Source organism: Pan troglodytes, chromosome 11 (genome assembly GCF_028858775.2).
Source record: "Pan troglodytes isolate AG18354 chromosome 11, NHGRI_mPanTro3-v2.0_pri, whole genome shotgun sequence".
Taxonomy (NCBI): Eukaryota; Metazoa; Chordata; class Mammalia; order Primates; family Hominidae; genus Pan; species Pan troglodytes.
The window spans coordinates 88,940,450-88,952,871 of NC_072409.2; the positions used below are offsets into that span (position 1 = coordinate 88,940,450).

The 12,422-nt window shown below is 37.5% G+C and overlaps 1 protein-coding gene across 5 annotated transcripts in view; it reads right to left on the reverse strand.

The window, feature by feature from the left end:
• Positions 1–12,422, reverse strand: part of IFT74 (intraflagellar transport 74) — a 115,762-nt gene that overhangs the window by 70,308 nt on the left and 33,032 nt on the right. For 3 of the 5 annotated variants that reach the window (XM_054657997.1, XM_016960694.3, XM_009456409.5), the window contains 5 exons: positions 12,062–12,110; positions 8,333–8,431; positions 8,129–8,189; positions 3,960–4,019; positions 2,496–2,557 (listed from right to left, as the gene is read on the reverse strand). In XM_054657997.1, the coding sequence (XP_054513972.1) occupies positions 2,496–2,557; positions 3,960–4,019; positions 8,129–8,189; positions 8,333–8,431; positions 12,062–12,110 (331 nt within the window). Of the gene's footprint in view, positions 1–2,495; positions 2,558–3,959; positions 4,020–8,128; positions 8,190–8,332; positions 8,432–10,306; positions 10,386–12,061; positions 12,111–12,422 lie in introns of all 5 variants that reach the window. The other 2 variants (XM_063787909.1, XM_063787910.1) reach the window with 1 other exon arrangement.

Here is a 12,422-nt window from a genome sequence, read left to right on the forward strand (position 1 = left end):
AAGTCTCGCCCTGTCACCCAGGCTGGAGTGTAGTGGCGCAATCTCGGCTTACTGAACCCTCCGCCTCCTGGGTTCAAGTGATTCGCATGCCTCAGCCTCCTGAGTAGCTGGGATTACAGGCACCTGCCACCTCACGCAGCTAATTTTTATATTTTTAGTAGAGACAGCGTTTCGCCATGTTGCCCAGGCTGGTCTTGAACTCCTGACCTCAGGTGATCCACCCACTTCAGCCTCCAAAAGTGCTGGGATTACAGGCATGAGCCACTGCACCTGGCCAATTGTTGTTCTTAATTTCAATTTCTGCCTAAAACAGACAAGAGAACCAATTTCACTCAGCCTCAATTACAAATTACAGACAGAGTTTTTAAATGGTTTGGATGTATCTTCAGGACAAATTACCATATTTGAAGATTTTCCTAAATAAAAAAAACCAAATAGATGTAAAAATCTATGACATTCTTTAACTTTTATTCTTGAAATTATGTTTTCAGATGAAATATCTGTAAAATATGTAAATATAATATTTAAAACCTGACCTAGGTATTACATAACTTTGAGATAAATGATGAAATAAATGAGAACTTAAATGTTCTAAACTCTTTAAGGCCTTCAGGGGATTATAGCTTATATATTTCTGTTTTTTTTTTTTTTTTGAGACGGAGTCTCGCTCTGTCACCAGGCTGGAGTGCAGTGGCACGATGGCGCGACCTCAGCTAACTGCAACCTCTGCCTCCCAGGTTCAAGTGATTCTCCTGCTTCAGTCTCCCGAGTAGCTGGGACTACAAGCCTGTGCCACCATGCCCAGCTAATTTTTGTATTTTTAGTAGAGATATGGTTTTACCGTGTTGGCCAGGATGGTCTTGATCTCCTGACCTCATGATCCACCCGCCTCGGCCTCCCAAAGTGCTGGGATTACAGGTGTGAACCACCACACTGGCCTATAGCTTATATATTTCTTATTCTTTGAAGTACCTAAGAGAGTATCTTATATATAGTAAATGATAAATATTTGCTAAATGGATTAAAACCAGGATAACAAAAAAAAAAAAGGAACGTTTTCAAGTAAGAGCTTGGTTACCATGAACAAAATTTTCCTTGTAAAAGGAAAAAGACTGCTAGTATTTTGAGTTTATAAGATATCACTTTACAGCAGCAGCAAATGATAGATGGTGGCCAGGTATAATTGTTCACTCCTGTAATCCCAACACTTGAGGAGGCCAAGGTAGGAGGACTGCTTGAGACCAGGAGTTTGAGACTAGCCTGAGCAACGTAATAAGACCCCATCTCCCCAAGAAACAAAAAATTAGCTGGGCATAGTGGCATGCACCTGTAGTCTCAGCTACTTGGAGGGCTGAGGCAACATCGCTTGAACCCAGGTGTTCAAGGCTGCAGTGAGCCATGAGCATGCCACTTCAATTCAGCAAGGGCAACAGAGCAAAACTCTACTTAAAGACAGGGGAAAAGAGATTCTTGTTTTTAATCAATAGAAGAATTAAATTTATCTTTCAAATGTTTTATCAGTATATTTTAACATCTATCCATCATCAAATATTTACTGTTTTATGCAGAGGTAACAAGAGAGTGTATTTGCTGTTACTGAATTTTGGTAATTGAATATGGTAATTTGGGTTTATTATTGTCTTTGCTCTCAAAGAGACTAATATTAACAAATTTCCGGGAGAGAATGTGCTTGTATGTGTATTTACACAACATAGCTCATTGTGTTTGTGTTGCCTTAGAATAAATAATTCAGGAATAAAATTTGTGTTGGTTCTAAATTAATTATTCTTCATCAACTTTTTGACCTTAGAACCAACACAAGTTTTATTCTTGAATCATTCAGGATTTTATCTGAGTATCCTTAGTTAACTCAACCTGTGCATACCCAGCCTAGAATATGGACCCATCCCAAACAACTGACAAAACACAAATAAGTTAACTACATCACATCTATTATTATCTTTGTAGGCATTACTCCCACTGCCACAAGTACTTTATTTCCAGCGTTAGTTGGTATTTAGTCTTTAGATAGGTTATATATAAAGACACACATACAATCTATATATGACGTAGATTGCTAATATAACTATTAAATATCAATGCTAATGAAATAATGTAAATAGCTTCCTAATGAATAATGTGTCTTTCACTAGACTGGGGATGAAACACCAAAATTCAAATTAGTTAAAAGCCCAGGTTAAAACTAAAAATAGTAGATATAAAGATGTTCTTATCCATCATAAGTGTTCAGCTGCTAGCAGCATAAATCCTATTTATATAAGCTATGTAGCAATAGTCTTTATACAAAATTTAGCTATTTAATGGTAAATGAAGATAACAAGTATAAGCAACAAAATTTGTGTTGTAAATATTTTTAAATGAAAAAGGCAATGGGGAAATTGTTAAGAAAATTTACAAGGAAATAACTGGATCACAACTTAAACTACCTAATAAAGCTTACTTATGAATCTAATTTTTAAATTAGCTATACTTACGCTTGTCTTTCAGTAAATATGACATCCAAACTTTGTGTTTCTCGATCATTTTGAGCTTTAAGCTGAATAAAGTTAACACATAAGTTAGTAAGAAATAAATATTAAACCAAATTTTTTCTTTGTAGGTTATTTTGGCTAGGAACTAAATGAGAAATTATAATTATCCTAGTGCCACATACAAAGTTTAAGAAGAAAAATAAAGTAATTGCTTCATTTAACAAACAATATCAGATTTTTAAAAAGTCTTTTTAAGAAGCATTGTAATCTTATACCAAAAATATTCATTGTTCTTCAGTGATCTGTCAAATAATTCAATGTAAATTCAATTTATGTAAACAGCATTCAAAGAATATATTGAGTGTTCAATAAATATTTGATTAGTAATATGTTAAATTTAGAACCACCACAAGTTTTATTCCTGAACCATTCAGGATATTATCTGAGTACACCTAATTAACTCTACCTGTGCACACCCAGCCTAGAAAACGGACCCCCCATCCCAAACAACTGACAAAACACATAAGGCTTTTACTTTTTATATCTGGCATTGAAATAAGATTCTTAATTAGTGAATTCTCTTGTGTTCTAAAGCTAAAAGTAACTAAATTATCATGGTTTGAGAACCCCAAATTTAGAAGAGTCATTTTATCAATCCTATGTCTTCATAGAACAGTCTTTACTCACGTAAATAAATTATAAACTATATAAATTATAAATTGTATGTTATTTTCATCCAAATGCTTATAATCAAAATAAGCTAGCTATTAACATATTTTATTGGTTTCTACCAAATAATTAATCTAAGAACATTGAATACAAATTTGTTTTTATTTTAGAATCAGAGGTACATGTGCAGGTTTGTTGCATGGATATATTGTATAATGGTAAGGTTTGGGCTTCTAGTGAACCCATCACCCAAATAATGAACACTGTGCCTGCTAGGTAATTTTTCCACCCTTATTGCCCTCCTACCATCCCCCTTTTTGGAGTCCCCAGTGTTATGTCCATGTTAAACACAGATTCTCATTTACCAATCAAAAATTAATATTTTATGTCTGGAGTCATATCTATTCATTTTTCTCCACTGGTGACAAAAACTATGTAAAGTTATCATTTGTCACATTGAGTATTCATCAACATTTGTGCTTAAACTAAGCCAGAAATACTGTAAACTAATATATATAAGGAAATGGAGATGGCACTCCCTAACTAATGTTGCACGTGACACCAGTTCAAACACAGTAGACAGTCACTAAACACCCACTTAGGAAAGCCAATCAACAGGAAGAAAATTTAAAAGAGCAACTAAGGGAGCTCAAGGAATACCTAATAGTGGTATTTACAATCAGAGTAATATTCACCTCTATAGCACTTAAGGTTTTATCAAACTATTTCTAGATATAAATGCTTTGTTTTGTAGGATATGACTTACATAGATCAATTTGCTTTTATAAATTTTCTTACCATATTGTAATCATTCATTACTTCTTCCATTTCAGTGTTGGTATTAAGTTTATCTACCAACTAAAAACAAAAATACAAACAAACAAACACCATTTTGTTAGTCTTTACACATGTTCTCTATAATTAATAATATAGGTATTCGGTCTTACAAATAGCGAGTAGTAACTTAAGTATTCATACTTTTGAATATTTTCTATTTTAAGATAAAAACAAATATTGAGCTACCTAAGTAAGCATATATTATGCAGCTGGCCAATAAACAAATCACATTTTTAACATGGATAAATGAGCAGTAATAAACAACTCTTCCTGCATATTATATCTTGTGGAGCTTTGCCTGCTCTGAAAAGATGGCTGAGCTTATAAATAAGGGTTTGGAACAGACGAGAGTTTTGGAAAGATCTATCACCCTCTCTTCCCCTGCCAACATCCCCAAGGAGAGAGGAATATTAGTAGATTTACAAATTTACACTAGTAAGCCGGGCTCGGTGGCTCAGGCCTGTAATCCCAGCACTTTGGGAGGCTGACGCGGGCGGATCACCTGAGGTCAGGAGTTCAAGAACAGCCTGACCAACATGGAGAAACCCCGTCTCTACTAAAAATACAAAATTAGCCGGGTGTGGTGGCACATGCCTGTAATCCCAGCTACTAGAGAGACTGAGGCAGGAGAATCGCTTGAACCCGGGAAGCAGAGGTTGCGGTGAGCCGAGATGGCACCACTGCACTCCAGCCTGGGCAACAAAAGTGAAATTCTGTCTCAAAAAACAACAACAACAACAACAACAAAAAACAAATTTACACTAGTAAAAACATAAAAAGATGTTCTTTATCTTCTAATAATTAAAAAAAAATCAACAGGGCTTGCACAGATGGAACAGTAGTAAGTCTACTTCAAAAAGTTAGGCAAGGATATCAGTTGTCAACATAGGATATTTACCTAGTGTCAAACACTATTACACATGTGTTAACTCAATTTTTACAATTACTGTATGAAGTAGATATGATTGTACACATTTTACAGAAAAAGAAATTTGGCAAGCGATAGAGCCAGAATGTGAACAGAAGGTCTACTAAAAGCAAACTATTTGGGTGTAAGGTATATCACATTTTTCATTTATGATATAAATAATAAGTGCTAATAAGACCTAACATTTATTGAGTGCTAACTATATGTCAGATACCCAGCTAACTGCTCTGTATCAGATATTAGCTCATTAAATCTATAAATAGCATATTTTATATGGTAGTATTTTTATATGAATATGCCTAATTTGTTCCAGCATAACTAATACTCCCTTTCATCTCATGTCATTTCATACCTTTAAAAACTACTTTTCTCGGCCGGGCGCGGTGGCTCATGCCTGCAATCCCCACACTTTGGGAGGCTGAGGCGGGTGGATCACGAGGTCAGGAGTTCGAGATCAGCCTGGCCAACATGGTGAAACCCCTTCTCTACTAAAAATACAAAAATTACCCAGGCACCTGTAATCCCAGCTACTCAGGACCGTGCCTGTAATCCCAGCTGGTGGCAAGCGCCTGTAATCCCAGCTACTCAGGAGGCTGAAGCAGGATAATCACTTGAACCCAAGAGGCGGAGGTTACAGTGAGCCAAGATCACGCCACTGCACTCCGGCCTGGATGACAGAGCGAGACTCCATCTCAAGAAGAACAAAAAAACAAAAAAAAACTATTTTGCTCATATTTAAAACAGAACATCATTTACTAAAGAAAATCCCAGTGAATAATGGGCTCTACAAAATGTTTGTGATGAATTGTGTAGTCCAGGAAATTTAAGAATTATAAGAGGGCTGGGTGCAATGGCTCACGCTTATAATCCCAGCACTTTGGGAAGCTGAAGCAGGAGGATCACTTGAGCCCAGGAGTTCAAGACCATTGTGGGCAACACAGCAAGTCCCCATCTCTCCAAAAAATTTAAAAATTAGCCAGGCATGGTGGCATGCACCTGTAGTCCCAGCTACTTGGGAGGCTGATGCAGGAAGACCACTTGTGCCCAGGAGTTCGAGGCTGCAGTGAACTACAATCATGCTACTGCACTTCAGCCAGAGCAACAGAGCAAGACCCTATCTCTAAAAAAATTAAAAAATAAAAATAGTCCAGGCACAATGACTCAAGCCTGTAATCCCAGCACTTTGGGAGACCAAGGTGGGCAGATCACTTGAGCACATGAGTTTGAGACCAGTATGGGCAACAAGGCCAAACCTCATCTCAACAAAAAATACAAAAAATTAGCCTGGTGTGATGGCATGTGCCTGTAGTCCCAGCTGCTTGGGAGGCTTAGGTGGGAGGATCAATTGAGCTCAGAAAGTCTAGGCTGCAGTGAGCCATGATTGAGCCACTGCATTCCAGCTTGGGCAAGAGAGCAAGACTGTCTTGAAAAAAAAAAAACAAAAAACAAACAAAAAAAAAACAAAACCCACCACCACCACCAGTAACAACAACAAAAACAAAAATAAAAAGTTATACTATAATTAGCAAAATTTTTGATAAGCACAAGGTAACACTATCAAGTAGGTATATCATAACTTATCCTAACCATTATGATAGAATGTTTATTTCTTGTAACACTATTTCTTAATAAGGGTAGTGAGATAAAAATTTGGCTTTTTCATTAAATCCAGACATCACTGCTCCTAAAGCAACTAAAGAGTTAGAAAAAAGAAAATTCTGACACTAGAAATTTTCATGGGGCCAATATCACCCAAGGACTGAGCAGTTATCAATACTGCCAGGGGGATTGTTTCTTCTGAAAGTCCACAGGTAGAAGCATCTTTAGTGGAACTATATCATGTTATATACTCTATTTTGACAATGTACACAATATTTCGAGTAAAACATCGAGATGGTGGCAATCTGTATGTTAAATAATTAAATTTCAAAATTTTCAAGATGACAACACTTGATAAAAAATGTGTTTTTAAAGCAATGATCACTGATAGGACCAATAAATTTTAGCCACTTTTAAAATTATTGAAATTATTATTTTAATATATTTTAGGGAGAAAAGCATGTGTGCATTTGTGTATGTGTCAGTAAACGTATTTTACAAAAAACAATGGAAGAATATATATTAATCTGTTAAGCCAAGTTATTTCTGGGGAGGGAAATGAAGCAGAAAGTAAAGGGATACTTTATTTGTTGTAATTTTTATGGTTTCATCTTTCCCAATAAGTATGTATTCATGTATTATTTGGTATTTTAAATAATAAATTAATAAATATATTTTTTCATCAAATGTTTTATTGTTTTTGAAATTTTTGAAATTTTTATTTTAGGTTCAGGGGTACATGTGCAGGTTTGTTTTACAGATAAACTGTTATGGGGGTTTGTTGTGCAGATTATTTAATCACCTAGGTAACTAAGCTAATACCCATTAGTTATTTTTTCTGATCCTTTCCCTCCTTCCAGCCTCCAAACTCAAGTAGATCCCATTATCTGTTGTTCCCATCTATGTGTTATCATTTAGCTCCCACTGGTAAGAGAGAACACGCAGTATTTGGTTTTCTTTTCCTGTGTTAGTTTGCTAAGGATAATGACCTCCAGCTCCATCCATGTTCCTGCAAGGGACATGATCCTTTTCTTTTTTATGACTGCATAGTATTTCATGGTATAGGTACCACATTTTCTTTAACCGATCTGCCACTGATGGGCATTTAGGTTGATTCCATGTCTTTGCTACTGTAAACCGTGCTCCAATGAACACACATGTGCATGTGTCTTTATGGTAAAATGATTTATATTCCTTTGGGTATATATCCAGTAATGGGATTGATGGGCTGAATGGTAGTTCTGTTTTCAGCTTTTTGAGGAATCGCCACACTGCTTTCACAGTGGTTGAACTAATTTACACTCTCACCAACAGTGTATAAGCATTCCCTTTTCTCTGCAACTTCACCAGCATCTGTTATTTTTGACTTCTTAGTAACAGCCATTCTAACTGGTGTGAGATGGTATCTCATTATTCTTTTGATTTGCATTTCCCTAATCATCATCAGTGATGATGAGCTTCTTTTCATATGCTTGTTGGCTGCATGTTTGTCTTCTTTTGAAAAGTATCTGTGCATGTCCTTTGCCTACTAATGTATTTTTAAAGCAGTAGTAAAAACTAATGAAAATATTAACAGTAAATTCTCTTAGAAAAGATAAAATACCATGTTGTAGTCTGCTAGTTGTCCTTGAAGCTCTTTTATCTCAACAGCTAAAGTCTCAGCCCTGCAAGCATAAAATAAATACATTCATAAATATGTACATAAAAATATACATAAGAAAATGAACATTACAAACAATATGGATAGCTACAAATTTAGTATTATAAGTACAAAATACTGAATGAATACTGAATACTTATTACTCACCTCTTTTCATATGACAAATATACTGAATTCTCTTGATTGTACATTTCTATTCCCTTCTGAAGTTTATTAACTTCAGTTGTAAGTTCACTTATTTTACTTCTATTAGAAAAGAAATAAGAATGTCAGCAATACTTTTAATCCAGAAAACTCTAGTTAAGCAAAATTTAAACTTTCCATTAATATGTAATAATAAGATAAATAGTTTTGTGAAATTCACTAAAAGAATGCCCAAAGTTTAGGTGGCTTATTTCATTAAGAATGAGGTATATTCCGGCTGAGTGCGGTGGCTCAAGCCTGTAATCCCAACACTTTGGGAGGCCGAGGCAGGCGCATCACGTGAGGTCAGGAGCTCAAGACAAGCCTGGCCAACATGGTGAAACCCCATCTCTATTCAAAATACAAAAATTAGCTGGGCATGGTGGCACACGCCTGTAGTCCCAGCTACTAGGGAGGCTGAGGCAGGAGAATAGCTTAAACCTGGGAGGTGGAGACTGTAGTGAGCCGAGATCGTGCCACCACACTCCAGCCTGGGAGACAGAGGGAGACACCATCTCAGAAAAAAAAAAAAAAAAAAAGAATGAGGTATATCCCATCCTATTCTACTCAACTGATGAGAAACTGAGGAGAAACTGACATAGATTCACGAAGAAAGATGAAATAGAACCAGAATGAAAGCCTGGTCAAACTAGTACAAGCCACAGGCAGATATAGGTGCTTAACTGTCATCATCACAGCTGCTACCACCCTCTAGAGCACAGTTTCTCAACAGTAGCACTAATGACATTTTGGGTCAGTGATTAGCACCTCGTATTGAGCGCTATCTTGTACACTGCAGGATGTTTACCAGCATCCTGGATCTGAGTATCAGTAGCACTTCCTCCAACCTCACTTGTGACAACCAGAAACATGTATAGAAATTGCCAAATGTTCCCTGGGGGCAAAATCACCACCAGCTGAGAACGACTGCTCTAGAGCCAGACAATTACACAAATAGCTAGAACTATTCTTTGATGTGGAAGCACAAATCCTGGGGGAGAAAGGCAATGCAATCATTAGGAATAACTATATTTCCTTTCCTTCTTTTGATTAAAAAGTGGCTGAATGTCAGAGATACTAAACAACTGATGGCCTTACTATCTTTCTTACTACTCTTAGCTTTGAGAACAGATGGGGGGAAACCATACTTTTCTTTATTGCCTTCTAGGAGTTTGAGACTCAATAGGATCCAGGTAACTGAGAAATAAAAGAAAACAGGGCTTTCAGGGCATGATGGGAGGGTGGATTAAACAAAAGCGAAATAAAAGAGAAAGAAGATACAAATAATGTGCCAAAAAGAAAATGAAGTAAAATGGGAAGATGGAGATAGGACAGTAGAACAAGTAAGTGGAAAAATAGTAAGAATAAGAAAAAGTCATTGATTTAGAGATGCATCCCCAGAGACATATAACAAAAGTTTATGAGGCCGAGTGCGGCAGCTCACGCCTGTAATCCCAGCACTTTGAAAGGCATAGGTAGGTGCATTACCTGAGGTCAGGAGTTCAAGACTAGCCTGGCCAAAATGGTGAAACCCCCATCTCTACTAAAAATACAAAAATTAGGCCAGGTGCAGTGGCTCACACCTGTAATCCCAGCACTCTAAGAGGCCAAGATCACCTGAGGTTGGGAGTTCAAGACCAACCTGACCAACATGGAGAAACCTCGTCTGAACTAAAAATACAAAATTAGCTGGGCATGGTGGTGCACACCTGTAATCCCAGCTACTCGGGAGGCTGAGGCAGGAGAATCACTTGAACCCGGGAGGCGGAGGTTGCGGTGCCAGAGATCAGGCCATTGCACTCCAGCCTGGGCAACAAGAGCAAAACTCTGTCTCAAAAAAAAAAAAAAAAAAACAAAAATTAGCCAAGTGTGGGGGCAGGCACCCATAATCCCAGCTACTCGCAGATTACAGGCACGAGGCTGAGGCAAGAGAATCACTTGAATCCGGGCGGCGGAAGTTGCAGTGACGTGAGATCCCATCATTGCACTCCAGCTTGGGTGACAAGCAAAACTCCGTCTCAAAAAAAAAGAAAAAAAGCTTATGAATTAATTAAAATTAGGCCACATTGGTAGCAACTGACCAAATACATACTTATGTAAAACTTACTGATTAATATAACATAAATAAGTATACATATTTTCCCTTTCTTATTAGATGTAGCTGGTAACATTTTAATGATATGAGTAACACGTTTCAGATTAATTACTGAAAAAAAACATAGAAGATTATTCTTGGCCAGGTGCAGTGGCTCAGCCTATAATTTCAGCACTTTGGGAGGCTGAGGCAGGTGCATCACCTGAGGTCAGGAGTTTAAGACCAGCCTGGCCAATATGGTGAAAGCCCATCTCTACTAAAAAATACAAAAATTAGCCAGGCATGGTGGCGCATACCTGCAGTCCCAGCTACTCAGGAGGCTGAGGCAGGAGAATAGCTTAAACCCGGAAGGCAGGGGTTGCAGTGAGCTGAGATCACGCCACTGCACTCCAGCCTGGGCGACAGAGTGGGACTCTGTCTCAAAAAAAAAAAAAAATTATTCTTATCATTAGATGAAAAAAGTGAACTTTTAAAATGCTACAAGGGGTTGGGTGTGGTGGCTCATGCCTGTAATCCCAGCACTTTGGAAGGCCGAGATGGGCAGATCATTTGAGGTCAGGAGTTCAAGACAAGCCTGGCTGACATGGTGAAATGCCACCTCTACTAAAAACACACACACAAAATTAGGTGGGTGTGGTGGCAAACGCCTGTAATCCCAGCTACTTGGGAAGCTGATGCAGGAGAATTGCTTAAACCTGGGAGACAGAGGTTGCAGTCAACCGAGATCATGCCACTGCACTCCAGCCTGAACCACAGAACAAGACTCTGTTTTAAAAAAAAAAAAAAAAAAAAAAATGCTATGAGGCCAGGTGTGGTGGTAGCTTATGCCTATAATCCCAGCACTTTGGGAAGCTGAGGCAGGAGGATCACTTCAACCCAGGAGTTCAAGGTTGCAGTGAGCTGTGATCATGCCACTGCACTCCAGCCTGGGCAACAGAGTGAGACTCTGTTTCTAAAATATAAATAAAATAAAATAAGTTTGCTATGGTTTGAACGTTTGAGTCCCTCTGAAATTCATATCAAAACTTAATCTCTAATGCAATAGTATTAAGAGGTAGGGACTTTAGGAAGTAATCAGGACATGACGACTCTGCCCTCATGGATGGGATTAGTGCCTTAGAAAAGGGTTGAAGGAAACTAGCTCGGCACCTTTTGCCCTTCCACTCTTCTGCCATGAGGACACCTTGATGGCACTATCTGTGAGAAACAGGTGCCCACCAGACACTGAAGCTGCTGGCACCTTGATCTTGGACTTCTGCGTCTCCGGAACAGTAAGAAATAAATTCCTATAAGTTACCCAATCTCAGGTATTTTATTATAGCAGCACAAACAAACTGAGGGAAAATATAGCTCATGTACATGCAAATTCATAAAACTATAAATCTCAGACTAATTATACTATCACATTTATTTTACAGCATAGCCAAATTAACCAGAAATTGTTAGAATACAAAATAATTTTTAGAAATCAATAGATACCTAATTATCCTAATAAGTGCCTAGCTAAAACTTCATATTAAAGTTATATACTCTATTTTGACAGAAGGTACACAATATTTCGAGTAAAACATATGGATGAAAAGATATGTTTAACATACCTAAGAAGCCCAAGATAGTAAGATTTGTCTAAAATTTGCCTCTGGGGACCTAAAAAAAAATGTTTTAAGTGTTAGTGTTCAGTTCGAAATGCCACCAGAATAGCAAATCCAAAGCACAATCAGAATTACACTCCACAATTCTCAAGACAGTCTTCATGAATGCCCCAATGAATCAAGAAGAATCACTGAAACTGAAAAGAGAACTAATACCTTAGAATCACAACATAAGGGAAGCTTCAACTAAAACTACGAAGATGGGACTAGAGGTGGGGCTGTTAAAAGACAGTAGACTCTACAGAACAGGACGATGGAATGAAAATTGAGTCTAAGGGAATCTGGAACAGAGCTGTCCAGAGTAACT